The sequence below is a fragment of the Daucus carota genome, chromosome 6 (genome assembly GCF_001625215.2).
Source record: "Daucus carota subsp. sativus chromosome 6, DH1 v3.0, whole genome shotgun sequence".
NCBI classification, from domain to species: domain Eukaryota; kingdom Viridiplantae; phylum Streptophyta; class Magnoliopsida; order Apiales; family Apiaceae; genus Daucus; species Daucus carota.
The window spans coordinates 38,301,725-38,318,504 of NC_030386.2; the positions used below are offsets into that span (position 1 = coordinate 38,301,725).

Sequence of the window (16,780 nt, forward strand, 5' to 3'; positions counted from 1 at the left end):
CTTTTCGTACCAGCAATTCTCATCCACTCGTGTCCCTCACGCGCTCCCATCCCACGTAACAAACACCACTAATCTTCACGAACCTTCTTCCCCTACCAACTGACACGTGTCAAAAATGACACGTGTACGCACCAGAACCCTAGCTGGGAATGACCTATTGCTTTTCATTATTCTATAAGTAATCGCATTCTCTTCCTCACTTTTAACCTAAACAATAGCCACTTTTCTCTGTTCAATATACACACAAAAATCTGTATCTATAATTTCAAGAAATCCTTGTTTGTTTCTCCACACCATTGAATCTGATTGTAAGTGTTTAAACATTTGAGATCTGTTATATATATATAATTCGCTCAAGATCTCACCGTGTTTTTTCTGTTGTATGATAATTTTGTTTTGATTTTGCAGAAATTATAGCGTTGATGTACTGATGGAGACGAAAGCAGCCATTAGTGTCCAATACGAAGCTCCTCTTGGTTACTGCATCGAAGATATTCGTCCTAACGGTGGCATCCAGAAATTCAGATCCGCTGCTTACTCCGACGTAAGTCCTCATATTTGTAATTAAATCTCGATGAATGAAATTCATCGGGATCGGAGATTTTTTTTATTTATCGAGATTGAAATTGATCGTTTGATTGTTGTATTTGTTATGATGATTGATGTTCTGATTTTGTATTTTGATTTTGTGTATGCAGTGCGCGAGGAAGCCATCCTGATTAGTTTTTAGGGTTAATCGTTTCTTAAATCTCGCAAATCGAAAAATCCCCAATTTTTTTGATCTCGTTCTTAAATTTATTTTTTCAAAACTTTTTACCGCACCCAAAAATGACTGTTTCACCGATTGGTTTCGAGGGCTACGAGAAGCGCCTAGAAATTACTTTTGCCGAGTCATCTGTTTTTACCGACCCGACCGGTTCGGGTCTCCGAGTCTTGACTCGTTCTCAAATCGACTCGATCCTCGAGCTAGCTGCTTGCACTATTGTGTCTCAGCTCTCCAACTCGGAGTTTGACTCGTACGTGTTATCCGAGTCGAGTCTGTTTATTTTCCCCTACAAGATCGTCATCAAGACATGTGGAACCACTAAACTGCTCTTATCTATCCCACAAATTCTCAAACTCGCCGAGTCCATCTCACTCCGAGTCAACTCGGTAAAGTACTCGAGGGGCACATTCATTTTCCAAAATACCCAGCCTGCCCCTCACCGCAGCTTCTCCGAAGAAGTCGGATTCCTGAACCAATACTTCAAATCCGGAGCGGCATTCATCCTCGGAGACCCGAGTTCTCCGACCCGCTTCTGGCACGTCTACGTGGCGCACCCGGGCCCACAGACCCCACCGGAAAACGAAATCACCGTGGAAATGTGTATGACAGGCTTAGCCCGCGAGAAAGCCGCGGTGTTTTACAACACCCCTGAGACCCGCTCCAAAATGACGAAAATGTCGGGGATCTCGAACATTCTCCCCAGCCACACCATATGTGATTTCGAATTCGAGCCGTGCGGCTACTCAATGAACGGAATTGACAAATCAGAATACTCCACAATCCATGTAACCCCCGAGGACGGGTTCAGCTACGCCAGCTATGAGGCGATGGGGTTCGATCCCTCGACATCCCGTTTCGAGGACCTGGTGAAAAGAGTGCTCGAGTGTTTCAGGCCCGATGAGTTCAGCATTGCAATAACTAGCAATGGAAATGATGATGACTGGTGGAGTAGTGAGATTGGGGGATATGAGTGTAACATCGGGGTTAAACAGGAGTTGCCTGGTGGAGGCTGCATTGTGTATTTGTGCTTCAGTGCTGGTGAGAAGAAGCGGAGGGGTGTGTCGCCGAAATCGGTTTTGAAATGCAGGGAGAGATTTGCTGAGGAGATTGAGGAGGCTACTGAGGCTGGAGACAAATTGTTTCATTAGTTCTGAGTTGTTTGTGTTTGAATCTGAATGTTAATTGTTACTGCGTTGTTATGTCATGAATAAAATCTTGCATAATTTCATGGAATTTCGTTGTCATTTTGTGAGTTTTGTTAATTTGGATTTTGGAAATTCCAGTAACTTACTTGATTCGAACAGACAGGCCAATTAAAAATTAATTATAAATTAAAAATAAATCTTAAATTGGTTAAGGAATATAAGAAAAAAAAAATTTCCTTTGACAAAAAGAAAGCTTCTGCTTTCACTCAAATAGTAATTGGGATGTCAGTTTAGTTTATTTGTAGTATTAGAAATAAATATATAATTAATAATGATTTTGTATATAATTTTGATTTTGTGTAAAGATAAAATATAGATGTAGAATTTTTAAAATTTAATTCTAAAATCTCAAATTTTCATAAATTATGATGAAATTTTATAAAATATATTATCAAACATTATCCACCTTTTATGAAATTAAAAAAAATTCATTTGTCACAATATATCTTAATAGAGTAAATAATATTAATTTTTTTTGCCGGGATTAAATAATAAAATAATATTAATTGAACTCTATCAGATTTTTAAATATAATATAGAATATTGATTGAATATTAACAGATTTCATAACATAATTTAAAATTAATTAAATAACTAAAATTGTGATATCTTTAAAAAAAACTAAAATTGTGATAATTTTTTAAAATAATATTTCCATTTTTTATGAATGGTTGTTTCCAAAAAGATTCTAATTAAATACAACCATCGAACCCCTGTCGAAGACAGGAGCAACTTCACTCATGAACTGCTGAAACTGTCTAAAAAGGAACATTTTTACCAAGTTTTACAGTTCAGGAGCACTGCCCGTCAGGCACAACCATATCACAGAACTCAGTATTCTGAGAATTGGGAGACTTGTTATGGTCTCTTGCAGAATTCTTTGTAATTGTCTCTGCTCTGTATCAAAATGATAACAACTCTGATACGCATTAAGTAATTAAGTCTAGTAAAAATTAACGGGACCAATATAACTCTCCTCTCCTCAAAAATGTCAGAAATAATAGAATTCTTTCATAATTAAACACACACATACATTAGTAACAAAAAACCACACACACATTCCTGACAAAAAAACACACTCACACATTCATTTTATTTAACATTCTAATCCTCGACTTGTGGTAAGCGGGACGGGCTTGTATCAAAGATCATAGGAAAATAGATACGACATAAACCATGATTAACAATACAATCTATATGTCAAACAGTAAATAGGCTGAAGGATAGTAGCCTGTTCATAAACAATGCCATATTGTCACAAATGTGGGATTATCCTGTTTATTACATCCACAATAAACAATAACAGTGGAAAAAACTCCATACTACAAATTAGTAAAGTTTCAAAATTAAGTCACAGTCATCACTCCTGAATATGACCTGCTAATGTCAAGCTGCTCACAATCTAATCATTTCACCCGCAAAAACAAAACAAAACTGTGAGGCTGGAAAAGTAAAACAATAAAATCATCCGCAAGCTAGCTGAAGATGCTTCCACTGTAAAAAAAATCAACTTGAAAGGCAGCCTTTAACACCTATGAAATCTGGTTCATCGAGGCAGATCAGATTATCATGCACCCTTCCCCTTTTGAAGTTCTGTAAGAAATTACTGACTTCCTAATGGCGTATTCGTCTCTCAACAGTAACAAAACACTGATCTAGGGACAGGCCAGTTCTATTTCCGAGAAATTAAAAAAAAAAGTTTTAGCATGTAACCTGGACAATGTCAGTTTCACCGTCGCTGTAATCTCCCCAGCGCTTGTCTGCTTTCTCTTCAACCGGAATTTTCACACAGTTTTTGTCTGTGGCAGCAACATGAATTGAAGGTGCAATGGTATCTGTTTTGGTTTCAGCTACAGACTGATCAATTTTATCATTGGATAGAGACGGAACAGAACCTGATTCTGCGCCACCTGCATCTTCTTCAGTAACTACGGACAGATCCTGTTCTTCGGAAACATCCTGGTTGATGTTTTTCTCATCATGCGAGGATTCTTCACTATTATCTGCTGCAACTTCAACAGTTGCTGAAGGAGATTTTTCCGGACTAACAGGAGATAATGGAATATCATTTTGAGTCACAGTAGGTGCTACTTGAGTATCATCTGGAGACATGGGGTAATTGTTTGCGGAAGCTAAATAACCATTAGGAGCAACTGGATAGCCATTAGGAACCCATGGCTGGCTAGGTACAAACTCAGCTGCATGCGGATTCATAATTAATGGAGGCATGAAGTGGTTACCATCTACAGCATGTTCAACACTGTGGAACGCAGGTTTGTTACGTGAAACACGACTACCAGATCTGTTATAACCACCTGAAAGTCGGGGACCGTAGGGCACTCTTGCTGTTGCTGATTGATGCGGTGATCTTCTGACAGGATTAACTGTAAGCATGGGTGGAATATTCACTGGCTGAGGCAGTATACCACCCTGTTCCGGTATGCCTAATATTGCAACTGAACCAAAAATTGGAACAGTAGATGGATTATATGGCGGTGCAGCTGCAGATAGCTTCTTGGTCATCTCTTTTGCATCACCTTCTGTTACCTCTGGGACAGAATTAGCACTCGTGTTGACTTGCTTTTCTGCATCCTTTTCCAGAGAACCAACATTTCCGCCATCGCCAGTTACATCAGGCAAAGTTTTCTCTATGGACGGTGTCTCAGCTTCAGGACTGGAGGCATCTTTGTCTACCATTACAACCGGAGAACCAGATTCTGTAGGAGTTGCTGAGAATTTCTCTACTTCTGCTCCCAACAATTCGCCTTTGAGATTGGTGTTTGAATTCTTAGAAGTACCAGAACTCGAAGTATCCAAGCCAGGATTGGTTTTTACTTTTGTGGCATCATCAGATATGATCTTTACTTCTGGAATGGTGTCAGATTCTTGGTCTTTAAGAGCTGTAATCTTTTCATCAACTTTTGTTTCTTGTTCTTTGATAACAGTCATCTTCATTTCCTTATCTGAAACTAAATCTTCACTTTTTGAGGGGTGCGGTCCTTTAGAATCTTTTTCAGTCGATTCTGTTATCTCTTTAGTCACTTCAGAACTTTTTTCAGATGCACCTTCCTTGGGTAAATGTTCGGCCACTGCTTTAACAATACTACCAGGAGGAGCCAGAGCAACTTCTTTGTAGGAAAAAAGCTTTCCAGCAGCTGCTACACTAACTGAATTAATAACTTGAGCGCGCTTGGCAACTTGCTCAGCTGCAGCCGGGCTAGCTGGAGCTGACTTTGGGTTGGGTACTTTTTCTGTTCCAGCAGGTGTTGTAGGATTTTTTAATTTTGGACTGAAGCTCGCACTCTTTGTTAAACTTTTTGAAACAGGAAGAGCAGAAGCAGCAGACTCGTTTGAACCTGTTCTTGGAGATGTAAAATTAGTTGGTTTCCCTCGGTACCTGGAGGACTGGGTACCAGTCATTGAAGTAGTGTTCAATTTTGATAGGCTTGGCTTTCTTGAACTAGATGATTTACGTCCTGACAGTGAGCGACCTTTAGGAAAAGCCTCTTGCCATCCTTCATCCGAGGTGTCATCTGGTTGCAGGTCACTGTATGTGGTCAATCCAGTCTGCTCATGTAGAACAGGTTCGGATTTATTAGGCATCACGTCAGCAGACTGAGATTGAAAAACGTCTAGTGATTTAGATTTGCTCTCTTCGTCAGTAGTAGAATTTGTCTTATTGAGGTCTCCTGGTGGTGAAATTTCATCCTTTTGGTACTCATCTGCAACTGCCTCTTCAAGTTGGTCTGGTTTGCCTTTAAGCTGGATGAAGACACAAACTGTTTAGTATATAATAACGATAGAACTTGACCTGTTTTTATATTCTTTAAAACACAAGAGTGTTTTTTTTCTTTGGAGGGAAAAGGTGTGCCAATCAGAAAATTACCAGCTTTGCACGAGCTTGCTTCTTCTGGGCATCTCTTGCTTTTATATCTGCATCTGGTGCTATGTAATCTAACAAGTCCGATACACTGATCCATGAGAGAAAAAGGTCTTCATTTTAGTAAAATACCATGGGTTTGAGAACTAACACTATGTGAACAAATGGTAGCCTGGTAGGACCAATGCATCAGTTTTTTACCATCATAGTAACATTTTCCCATAATTATGTAAGATTGATGAGGACATATATCTTACCTCAAGTGACCTTTGCTGGAGATAGAGGCATCTGGCTTCGGGGTGCCATTCCGTGCAGCTTCTTGTTGTTCCAGAGCCTTGGATTCAAAATATTCAAGCCACGCAGCTGCATCCTACAGGCATAAGATATTTAAAGATTAATTGGAGAGAATAATCACCTTATAATACGACACTTCGTTAAAAGCATGTAAGAAATTACTTGTGTTCGTAGATCATCTGGTCCAAGCTTTGCCTGCAATATCTGTAAAGTAGTTTGCTCATGCTGAACACTTAAGGAGTAAGCTTCCATCAAAGAGAGAGCAATGGCTATAGCATGATAGCTAGCAGCTGTCTGAAAATTAAAGATAAGCACATCAAGAACAAAAATACAAGTGCATGCTGCTGGAGCCAAAAATTGTTCGGACATGCCAAGGGAGAAGCAGGTAAGACTCTGTGAGAGTGAGACGCAACCTCAGGTGCAATTCTTTTAGTAGTTACATAGACATATTAAACTTGACCTACTAGAAATATTACTTCAGAGAGAATGAACTTACTTGTATATGATCAGCACCAAGTAGTCTTTGATTACACTTCAGAGCCTCGTGAAGGTACCTTAGCGCAACATGTGCATTCCCTAGACCTTCTTCCATCATTGCTACATTGATATATGTGGCAGCAGTGTTTGGATGAGAAGGCCCGCATGTTAGATGCAGAAGATACAGTGCACGATTGACATACCTAGAGATAGAGTAAACAAAAGTACCCGTCTCCATAGCATAAGAATGTGTTTTATGATATACGGGTGAAAATTTCATTCCAACACAATAACACATTACAAGAACAAGGAATACACATATACATACTTCAAGGCCAACTCTGTGTGTTGCAGCCTGTAATAGAAAACCGCTAAATCTCCATAACTTTTCATCGTATCTGGGTGGTCCAGTCCAAGCTCTCTCTCATTGATATCTAGAGCTTTTTGCTGATAGATGGTAGCCTGATTTAAAAAGACCAAAAATAGGGGAATGACATTGAGTTCCACTAAAAATTCAAATTAGCACATGAGCATAAGATCTGCAGCGCGGAACAAATTTATATTTTTTAAGGTGTCACTGATTTCATGACTTATCCAGTGTTCTAAAAGGAAATTATACATGGGCTGATAACTGTAATGCCTATTACATAATAACTAGCTTAAAACCCGTGCATTCACGGGCGGTTATAATATTTGTTATTTTATTGTATATATTTTAGATTTAACGAATTTTATTGAAAGTAAAATTGTGATAGAATAATGCGATTAGAAAAACTTTTATTTAACAACTAAATAAATTCTTAATATTTAAATCTTTCAAAACTAATTTATAATTAGGTCAAATATATATTTTTAAATGTGAATGTTAAAATATATTTTTTACATGTTACTCCCTCCTTTCTTGAATATATGCCTTTTTGACTTTTTCGCACACATTTTAAGATACCTTGACCACATAGCTAGAAATGTTACTTTCAAATATTTTTTTTTATGAATAAAAGTATTGATATAATATTTTTATTCAGAAAAAAAATTTAAAAATAAAATTTTTAACTATATAGTCAAAACTTTAATATGCGTGCAAAAAAGCCAAAAGACAGATGTTTAAGAACGGAGGGAGTATAATTTAAGGAGACCCATAAACCCAGATAGAAACAACCCAATTAGCATTTTAATATTTAGTTATTAATAGTTAATAATATAGTATAAAACATATTATAAGTTAAAGGGAATCGTAAACTCAAATATTGATATAATACTAACCTAATTTTAATGTTTTGATTTAATAGACAATAAAAAATATATATTATAATTTGTTATAAATTACGGAGGTTCATCGATCGAATATGAAACGGTTTATTAAACTTGATCGACCGATCAACTGAATTTTTCATATTTCGGTTTTAATAGTACAATAATAGATAGTATAGCATAGATTTGTAATATTACTTTTAAATTGAGACCATTAGAGTATTTAAAAATAACATTAATATATTTTGGTCGAAAAATATCACTATTTATTTATTAATAACTATATATTAATAATATTATATATATATATATATATATATATATATATATATATATATATATATATATATTACTTGTGTTAATTGTAGAAGATCGGTTTTTTTTTGGTTAAAAAATATTAAAAAGATAATGCGTTTTAGTTAAAAAGATAATTATTGTATTCCTCGATGATCATTTAGAATATTGAATTTTTTAGTTAGAAAATATAAAGAAGATAACATATTTTAGTTAAAAAGATATTTGTTTATATAGATAGGCCTGTATTCCGCCCAAAGTTAAAAATAATAATTAGTTATTTAGATAGACCCGTATTTCGGCTCAAGTACCGAGCGACCAAACTTTCAATATTTCGGCTTTAATAGTAAAAAAGATAACATATTTTAGTAAAAAGAATAAATGGTTATATAGATTAGCCTCAAAGTTAAAAATAATAAGTAGTTATATAGATAGGTTCGTATTTCGAACCAAGTACCGACCGAACAAACTTTCAATGTTTTGGCTTTAATTGTAAAAAAGATAACATATTTTAGTTAAAAAGACTAATTGATTATATAGATAGGTTTGTATTTCGTCCCAAAATTAAAAAAAATAGATTAGTTATATAGATAGGTCCATATTTTGGCTCAAGTACCGACCGACCAAATTTTTAGTTAAAAAGAATAATTGATTATATGGATAGGCCTGTGTTTCGGCCCAAAATTAAAAAAATAGATTAGTCATATGGATAAGCGGCCCAAGTACCGACCGACCAAACTTTTAATGTTTCGGCTTTAATAATATAGTATAGATGACTCGTCTCAGATCAGATAAGGCAAGGAAGAAAAAGTAAATTAAACAAAGTTATTGTTTCTGTGGAAGCATTGCCTCAGTTTCAGTCATTGTTCTAGTCTGAATGTCTGATGACATTAGATTGTCACCTAACTCTCACTCCTTCCCCGAAATGGAATCTCATTTGCCAAGAAAAACTTACCTGATTAAAGTCCCCAGTATGGTAGAGGACGACAGCCAAAAGACTATATGCACCTGCTGTCATTCGATGATAAGGGCCACATACCGCCACAAGTTTCGAAAGTGCCTGCAAAATAAAAGATGACATTAATTCACTGAATTTATCACTTAACTACACAATAGACAATTCAGTGTTAAAGAAAACATAGATAGTCTGTTACCTTAGTGCCATAATTTACAGCATCCTCTAATTTCCCTTTGTCTAACGAAGTCTTAGATGATTCCAACAGAGTCCTTCCATCAGCAGACGAGCATGCAACATGCTACAATAATCATGTTGCCAAAAAGTTCCGAAGATATGACAGTTGAACTTCATTGCCAATTGATTTAAAAAAATCATCAAAATGTATATGATACCTTGTATACAGGAACCATGCTCACAATATCTAGCTTCTTGAAAGGTGAGACTGAATCCATATCATAGTCCCTAGGAACAATCTCAAGTCCAACCTAATAGAGAATTATTGCGTCAGAGTATTGGATAAGAAATAATTCAGTAGACACGGAGTTTTAAGTGGAAAAATTCTTTACTTTCTGGCAAAGCCCACGAAGAACAGAGAATTTACGGAGATCCTGAGAGCTTTGGTGTTTCCACTGCCATCCAAATCTCTTCACAAGGAAGGTTTCCACCCACTTCCACTTCAATGTGTCTATACTGTCATTTTCTGCATTAGAACTGTCCCCAGATGGTGTCCCCAGCAACATATTTAAGCATGACGCTATTACAGCAGCCAAATCAGCAAAGTTATTAACTGCTGCAACAACAGCCTGTACTATGTGTTTGTAAGCTCGAACAACCATCTCATGTACACAAAGAGATTGCACATGAGGGAGCTTGTCTGCAAGTTCAACCTGATGCAAAAGAAAGAAAGATGGTTACAGCAAGCACCGATTTCGTGAAGGCCCAAAAGTTGTTAGAGCAATTGAAACTTCTCAATGCATTGATTTTGTACGAGCAGTCATAGTTCTTCAAACAAGTCAAAAAATATAATCATTGACCTTGGTCCAAAAATGCAGTAGAACCTAGCTAGGGGTAAAAATGTAGAAGAAAAATACGTTGAAACGATTCATTTTCAAATCCAGACAGTGGTTCGCAACATTAGAGACGTCTTATATGAAATGCATTGATAATGATATTTTACGGGCCCAAATGTTCTTCTTAGCAAGTCCAAAGACTAATGCGCTAGAATTTTATTTGTAGTGCTGCTTTCGTACAAGTACATCAGCAAGGATGTAGATTTGATACTCCCTACAATATTAATCTTCTGCTCTCTTGATTATTATGTACACCCTCTGTGCATACCATGATGGCCTTCCTGAACATTCCACAATGCAACCATAGACTAGTGAATGAGAGCAGTAATTTTGTTTGTTTGCTAGATTTTATAGAATACAAGTGAATTTCTAACATATCAGCTTTTGTCCAATGTTCTCATCTTCCATGTTCTTTGTTTCGAAATTCTACTTGAGAAATATTGCATTTTACATAATCAAATGATAATCATGTGTCTTACCGGCACAAGTAATATGAATATTGAGGATTAAGCTAGAATGTCAAATGAAGCAATTACCACACGCCCTAAGGAGCACATTCTTAGACCCCTAGTGTGCATGAAATCTGTCATTGTCCTTCCATCAACTGGTGAAAGTTCAAGTGAGCCAAAATCTGCTACCTGGCAAAAGTTGAAGTTGCAGAAGTAAAAAAGGCATGCTGCTTCTCTAGCAGCCAACACCATAAATAAGGTAGAAATATGAATATCTTTATCACGTAACTGACCAGTTTTGGAAGAGCAATTTCCGCATAATACTTATGTGCCATCTCAATTAACTCATCAGGTGACTGCAAACAGAACCAACAAAATATAAGAACAAGCAGGTATATGTTACCAAGAGACTGTTATATTATATCACCTCTTGAGCAGAGATGTACTACATTAGGTCGTCAACCTATAAAAAATAGCATTCACAGATGTATTTTTCCACAATTAATAGTCCTCCAAATTTGATCATCCCAAGACTAATAAAAAAGGAAAATAAATTGTGATGGAGGAAGTAGTGTATAGAAAATCACTCAACCAACCTTAAGGTGTAGACCAGTTTCTGATTCCTTAAGGCGCAGATATGATGCCTCAGGAAGCAGTTTTTTCCACATGTTTTCTTTCTCCTCATCTTGTTTCTCTGATTCTTTCTGATTATTACCAGATGATTTCTGCAGGTCCAAGCTATTCGCCTCCTTTCCTTGTTCAGTTTTGCTATTCTTTTCATCCAATTTCTTCTTAATATCCTTCAGCAATCCACCGTTCTTCCCAAGACCCTTTACAGCTGCTTCGACCTTAGATTCTTCAGTCTTCTTGGATTCTGATTTCCCTGAAACTGGATTCTGTAAATGTTGCACCCAACATGCTCCCAGCTCCCATCGGATAGACTTTGTTTCTTTCAAGCCTTCCTCCTGCAACTTCAGCAAGCTTTCTTCCAATACTTTCCTTATCAAAGATGTAGCAAAATGTAAATCTTCACCATCAGTGGTCTGTGACTTTTGATATGCACCAGACGATTGAGGTGTGGATGGCTTGTGCAGTAGCATTCTTAAGCTGTGAAGTAAAAAAGCAAGGAAAGGTCAAACATAAGTAAACAAAGTCTTTTGCATCAGAAAAAAAAATTTGTAGCCCAGTTCACTATATATGGTCTGTATGCAGTACTATATGGTAGCTTAATAGCGACTATGGAACAAAATTTGATAACCTGACTTCCAAATTAAAGAACTTGGACTGACCTATTTACATTCAATGCGTTAGCACCTCCCTCCGGTTGGTCCTCTACGTCAATGTCATTAGGAATGGGCTTTCCATTCCAGTTCACCTCAGCTGCAACTTTTACAACAGCTGTGAATCCACAATGTCTGACAACCACTACACCTAAAGTTGAAGTATCCTGAAAGACAAGAAAATTTAACCACATATTAGAACCAAGCAAAGGAACGATTCAAACAGCAGCAATCACGTAAATGATGAATGCAACGGTGCAGCAAAACATATACTGACATGGACTGTGGCACTTTCATCTGCGGTTATGCCTTTGAGTAAGTTTCTCTTTGCAACTTCTTCTTCTGACACTCCTAGAACCCGACATCCATCACTCTTGCCATCGAGTTTTGTGCTTGCATTGGACATATCTCTCGTCACTAACATATGTAGATCTCCAATTATTTCCTCATGTGAAGCTGGAGCACTAGGAGTAGGGCTTTGACTGTTGCTGATGAGACTCGAAATGACTGCAACTGCTTTACAGACTGAAACGTCGACAAATAAGCTATGTAGTAAAAAGGCCTTCCTGTCTCTAACTTGTCTCTCTTCTGGAGTTTTACAAGGCATTGCTGCAAGAATTGAGAACTCTTTTGCCCATTCCCTTTGATCATGCTTGCCATCTCTTGCTTGTCCACCTCCACTTCCTCCCCAAGTTCCATCTTCCAAGGGAAGTGGATGAAAGAGAGATGGGTTATCAATAACAATTGGAGGAACAACCCATGTGTTGGCTCGAAAACCATAAGGCAAGTTTCCAAACTGAAACAACAAACAACCAAGACAAATATTACAACATTCCTGCCTGCATAGAGTAATCCTACAAGGTGATTATGGTGAACTTACTTTATTATGCTCGACAAACGCTTTCATGAGAGCTTTATATGCCTGAAACACAATTAGCCCGAACATTAATATCAACATCAGATGTATGAAAGACAGCCATACATTCCATAAATTTAAACAAGTTACTACTCACGGCATCAAACACCCTGCTCAATTGCTGCAATAACCCCACCAACGAGTGACTCAAAAGATTGCGTTTTCCAGCTGGGTAAAATCCGTTCCTAGAAGCAACGATCGTTGTTGGCTTACCACTGCAGACCCTGACCTGCATAGAATTGTACAATTTCACCCATTGCCTCTGAATGCTTACTTAAATACGATAATCAGTCCAACAATTTATTCATCCTTGTCCACTAAACGCATGCCAAAGATAGATGAAGATATAATTTCGCTACTTAATTCCACCAAAAGATAATGAAAATTCTCACATCAATTTGGAAGAAATCATCATCTGTTTTATCCTCTAGAAATGGTCTAGCTGATCTCCTGATATCTGCATTGTAAAGGATAATGTCAACAAGTACTCCCTGTGGTTTTTTTAAAGAAAAAAACTAAAAACAACACTTGGTAAATCACAAACAAGTTTTGTATTCGTAGAAATAGAGAAATTTCAAGAGTGTGGCTACGTTTTACACCCATTTACGATATTGTGGCTGAATTTTAAATTTCGCAAAAACATAACTGGTTTCTCTATATGATACCCTGTATTATCTTCTCTCTCAAACAACCGCGCCACTATCCCTCACCCACCCAGACTCTCACTTTCTTTTCTCCCCTGACATAACCCATGTCCTGCCCCTCTTCCTTAATCCCGCACCTCTTCCTGTTCAATCCCGTAATCACACGGGGCAGCTCCTCCGTAACAGCCGCCTGAAACCACCCTGGAGAAAGTACAGCCGCCGCGGCGGAACCCCACCCACCGTCACCATCCCTCTGTCCTTCTTCATCACCGACCATACTCCGTCCTCACACCATCACCAGCGTTCAAAACAAACGCATATACACACAATTATACAAGCAACGAGACTGAAATTAATCATCAAAATAAAGTTTTTTAACCTCCAATTTAGACCCCCTGTCATTGATCTCTCCGCGGTTATAAACCCTAATTATCGTTGCTATCCCAAAATCGAATGAATTATCTTTATAATTAGGGCACTCAGTAGCTTCATACTTTGTGCATCTCACTCGTTCGCATATGTACCAATCCATTGCAAAGCCAAATTAAGTGCAGATGTGCAGCAATCAACGATTTGGGATTTAGTAATTAGGGTTTTAACTCTGCGTAACAGTTGAGTAAAATAGAATGAATTATAGCGCGCCTTTTTTTTTATCTTCTTTGGAAGGCGCTTTTATTGGGTTTTACGTATCTGCACCTTCAATTACTCCCTCCGTTTCAATTTACATGTCTACTTTCAAGAATTCAAATTATTTGTTGATTTCAACTTTCAAATATAGCTTCGGTTAAATCCGGAAATAAAGCCATGCATGCAAATGTACAGAAGTACATATTTGAGCTTACATTGAATAGGTGGAGTGAGGTGAGAAAGCGAAAAGAAGTCATAGAACTGCCCAAGTCTAGGTGGCGGACACATCATCGCCGTCACCGAGTCACCGTCCGTCTTCGGCGACTTGACGCCGTTTGCCGTCGATTTTTTCTCAGTCGAACCGGCACTGTCTAGACCGGATAGCGGTTCAACTGAACCGGGTTCGTTAAGAACAGGCCGACCGGGCGGTTTAGGAGAAGACGAACCGCCAAAAAATGTGGTGCATGCAACAATGTCCAAGAGGCGTCTAATGTGTGTCACGCTCGATTCTTCGCTGTAATTCTCTGCATTAAAATAATAAATTCCATTTTTATTAATACTAAAAATAAAATAAATTATACGGAGTAAATTTTAAAAATCAGAGACTTCACGAGAAAATATACCTTCAACAATGGCGAGGCTGCATGGCTTCAGAGTCGCGATTTCTACCGAATCTTTCAGTTTAGCTCCTCGAATCTTTAAAATATTCAATGAATATCCAAATATAAATCGATAATTAATTGAAGATAAATTATCTACAATTTCAAATAATATATACATGTAACTGATGTAAGATCTAAACTTCGGTTGGAATACTCAATAATTATAGTTCACGAAAATGTAATTTGGCAAAAAATGATTTTAAAATCAGTTTATTTAGATATTTAACACTGCATTATATGAATATATATTTTCTCTAGTTTTTCAACTGTTTGACACGTATTTTAAAAAATATATAAAATGATTTATAATTTATTTTAAGATTTAATATTGTTATTATTATTTAAAAAATTTAAAATAACTAAAAAAGGTTTAAATTCCTTCTCCGACCCGGGGTCTAAAAAGCCCATGAGAATACATTTTGGGCTTATGAACCGCCCAGAGCCTACCTCGTGTGAGAATGAATAATTAGTGAGATAACAGGTCTCCACGTGGACGGCTAATAGCTTCCTCACATCCAAGATCCTGTCCGTTGATATTCCCTATCAGAAAAAAGCCCGAATTAAATCAGCTAAAAGCATCCAGATATAGCAAGTACACAAGGTGGTCACAATGTAATTTTCGGGCATACCTTTAGCGTCAGCTGTGTACCGTCTGGCGTTTCCACCATCACTTCTATCACAGTGGGCAACACTGCAAATTTCACATCTTCATTAACACACATTCTATGCTCATCACACAGTGACGGTACAGAGTACACTAAATCTCGAAAAATGTAAATATTACTAGTTGTGTCGAAAAACATATGAATGACTAGTTACACAGCACATTAATTCTCGAAAAGTCTAAATAATATCACAAATAATATCGGGAAATATATGCATGATTAGTTCATAGCCAACTCATATTTTTTTCATAAATAATAATAAGATAAGAAGTCGAGAATTCAAATTTCATGGGTGAATAAATACTAAATAATCAAATTAATACATCAGTGACAAACTACTGGCAAATAAGTTACAGTCCCACGCATGTAACTCTGGGATATATTATAAGCTGCTTTTAAGTAAATAACATGTCCTTATAACTCAAGTCAAATAAAAAGCGTAGTCACTAACCTTTCTCTTCTTTTTTCTTCTTCTCTCCTTTGGCCTTGTGAGGCTTTGTTTTCCCGGTTTTTGGAGCCATTTTGCTGAGTTCTCCGAGCTAGTTTCTTGAACACAGGCTTAATGGGTAGCTATATATCTGTGTGTATACTATTTATTAACCGTTACATAACAGTTAAAGCACTCCTAAAAATCTCTATCCACTACAAAATCTTGTACAAAACTGAAGTGTGAACTTTTTTTATTTTATCTTCATATGTTCAAAAGAATTGCTATAGTGGTTTGGAGTGTGCATATTTTGTACATGTATGTTTATATATATGTAAGCAAGTTTACTGTTTAAGGAAGCGAGAATGATGAGTAGAGAAAAGGAATGTGTAGGAGGAGGGGAGGGGCCAAGAGAAAGGTGGAGAGAATAGGTACTGGAGAGAGAGGAAAGGATATATGCATTGAGGGAGAGAGATTTGGGAGAGATTAGAGAGAGAGAGAGAGAGAGAGAGAGAGAGAGATGGAACGGATAGGATAAGGTAAGCCCGAGAAGCTTAGCTAATAGCTAGTTGGTTCCATAATCTATCCTTGGCTGAGAAAAATGAGCAAGGATTTTGGCCCTCTCGTTCTTTGCTCTATCTCTCCGTTTGTAACTTTCTGTCCCTGAGCCTGCCCAATTTTTTCATGGCCTTTATTTGGTATAATCATTATTGGGTTTGTAATTTTGTATTGTTTTACGAAGCGCGTTTGGTGTTAATAATCTAATCTAATGGACTTTCGAGAATTGTGATATATTGTGATTAATAATTACTAAAAACTCGGCGGTTATAAAATTCGTAATTTATTATACATAATTTAGATTTTAACATCATTTTATTAGTGTTTTAATATTAATAAATTAAATTTTAATTAAAT

At 36.9% G+C, this 16,780-nt stretch overlaps 2 protein-coding genes across 2 annotated transcripts; one reads left to right on the forward strand and one right to left on the reverse strand.

Annotated features, from left to right (window-relative positions):
- The first annotated feature begins 184 nt into the window (after positions 1-184).
- Positions 185-1,999, forward strand: LOC108224329 (S-adenosylmethionine decarboxylase proenzyme). Its single transcript, XM_017398895.2, has 3 exons — positions 185-308; positions 409-544; positions 699-1,999. The coding sequence occupies exon 3, from the start codon at positions 829-831 to the stop codon at positions 1,912-1,914; it is 1,086 nt and encodes a 361-aa protein (XP_017254384.1). The 5' UTR covers positions 185-308; positions 409-544; positions 699-828; the 3' UTR covers positions 1,915-1,999.
- Positions 2,000-3,169: 1,170 nt separating this feature from the next.
- On the reverse strand, positions 3,170-16,527 carry LOC108227268 (protein REDUCED CHLOROPLAST COVERAGE 2). Its single transcript, XM_017402324.2, has 23 exons — positions 15,890-16,527; positions 15,403-15,464; positions 15,221-15,313; positions 14,735-14,807; positions 14,327-14,635; positions 13,233-13,297; positions 12,938-13,069; positions 12,805-12,846; positions 12,202-12,720; positions 11,934-12,091; positions 11,241-11,751; positions 10,938-11,000; positions 10,732-10,833; positions 9,692-10,012; positions 9,518-9,610; positions 9,322-9,423; positions 9,123-9,227; positions 6,951-7,084; positions 6,642-6,825; positions 6,308-6,439; positions 6,109-6,221; positions 5,858-5,942; positions 3,170-5,733 (listed from the first exon to the last, which is right to left on the reverse strand). Exons 1-23 carry the CDS (start codon positions 15,957-15,959, stop codon positions 3,673-3,675), a joined length of 5,529 nt encoding a protein of 1,842 aa, XP_017257813.1. The 5' UTR covers positions 15,960-16,527; the 3' UTR covers positions 3,170-3,672.
- Positions 16,528-16,780: the final 253 nt, after the last annotated feature.

Excerpts from the sequence above, each read along its gene's own strand:
- LOC108224329 (XM_017398895.2), top strand. The coding sequence starts at position 829 with ATGACTGTTTCACCGATTGGTTTCGAGGGCTACGAGAAGCGCCTAGAA.
- LOC108227268 (XM_017402324.2), bottom strand. The coding sequence starts at position 15,959 with ATGGCTCCAAAAACCGGGAAAACAAAGCCTCACAAGGCCAAAGGAGAG. Across the intron at positions 13,070-13,232 it reads ATGATTTCTTCCAAATTGAT|GTCAGGGTCTGCAGTGGTAA; the intron begins GTGAGAATTTTC and ends AATTCTATGCAG. Across the intron at positions 12,092-12,201 it reads ATGAAAGTGCCACAGTCCAT|GATACTTCAACTTTAGGTGT; the intron begins GTCAGTATATGT and ends CTTGTCTTTCAG.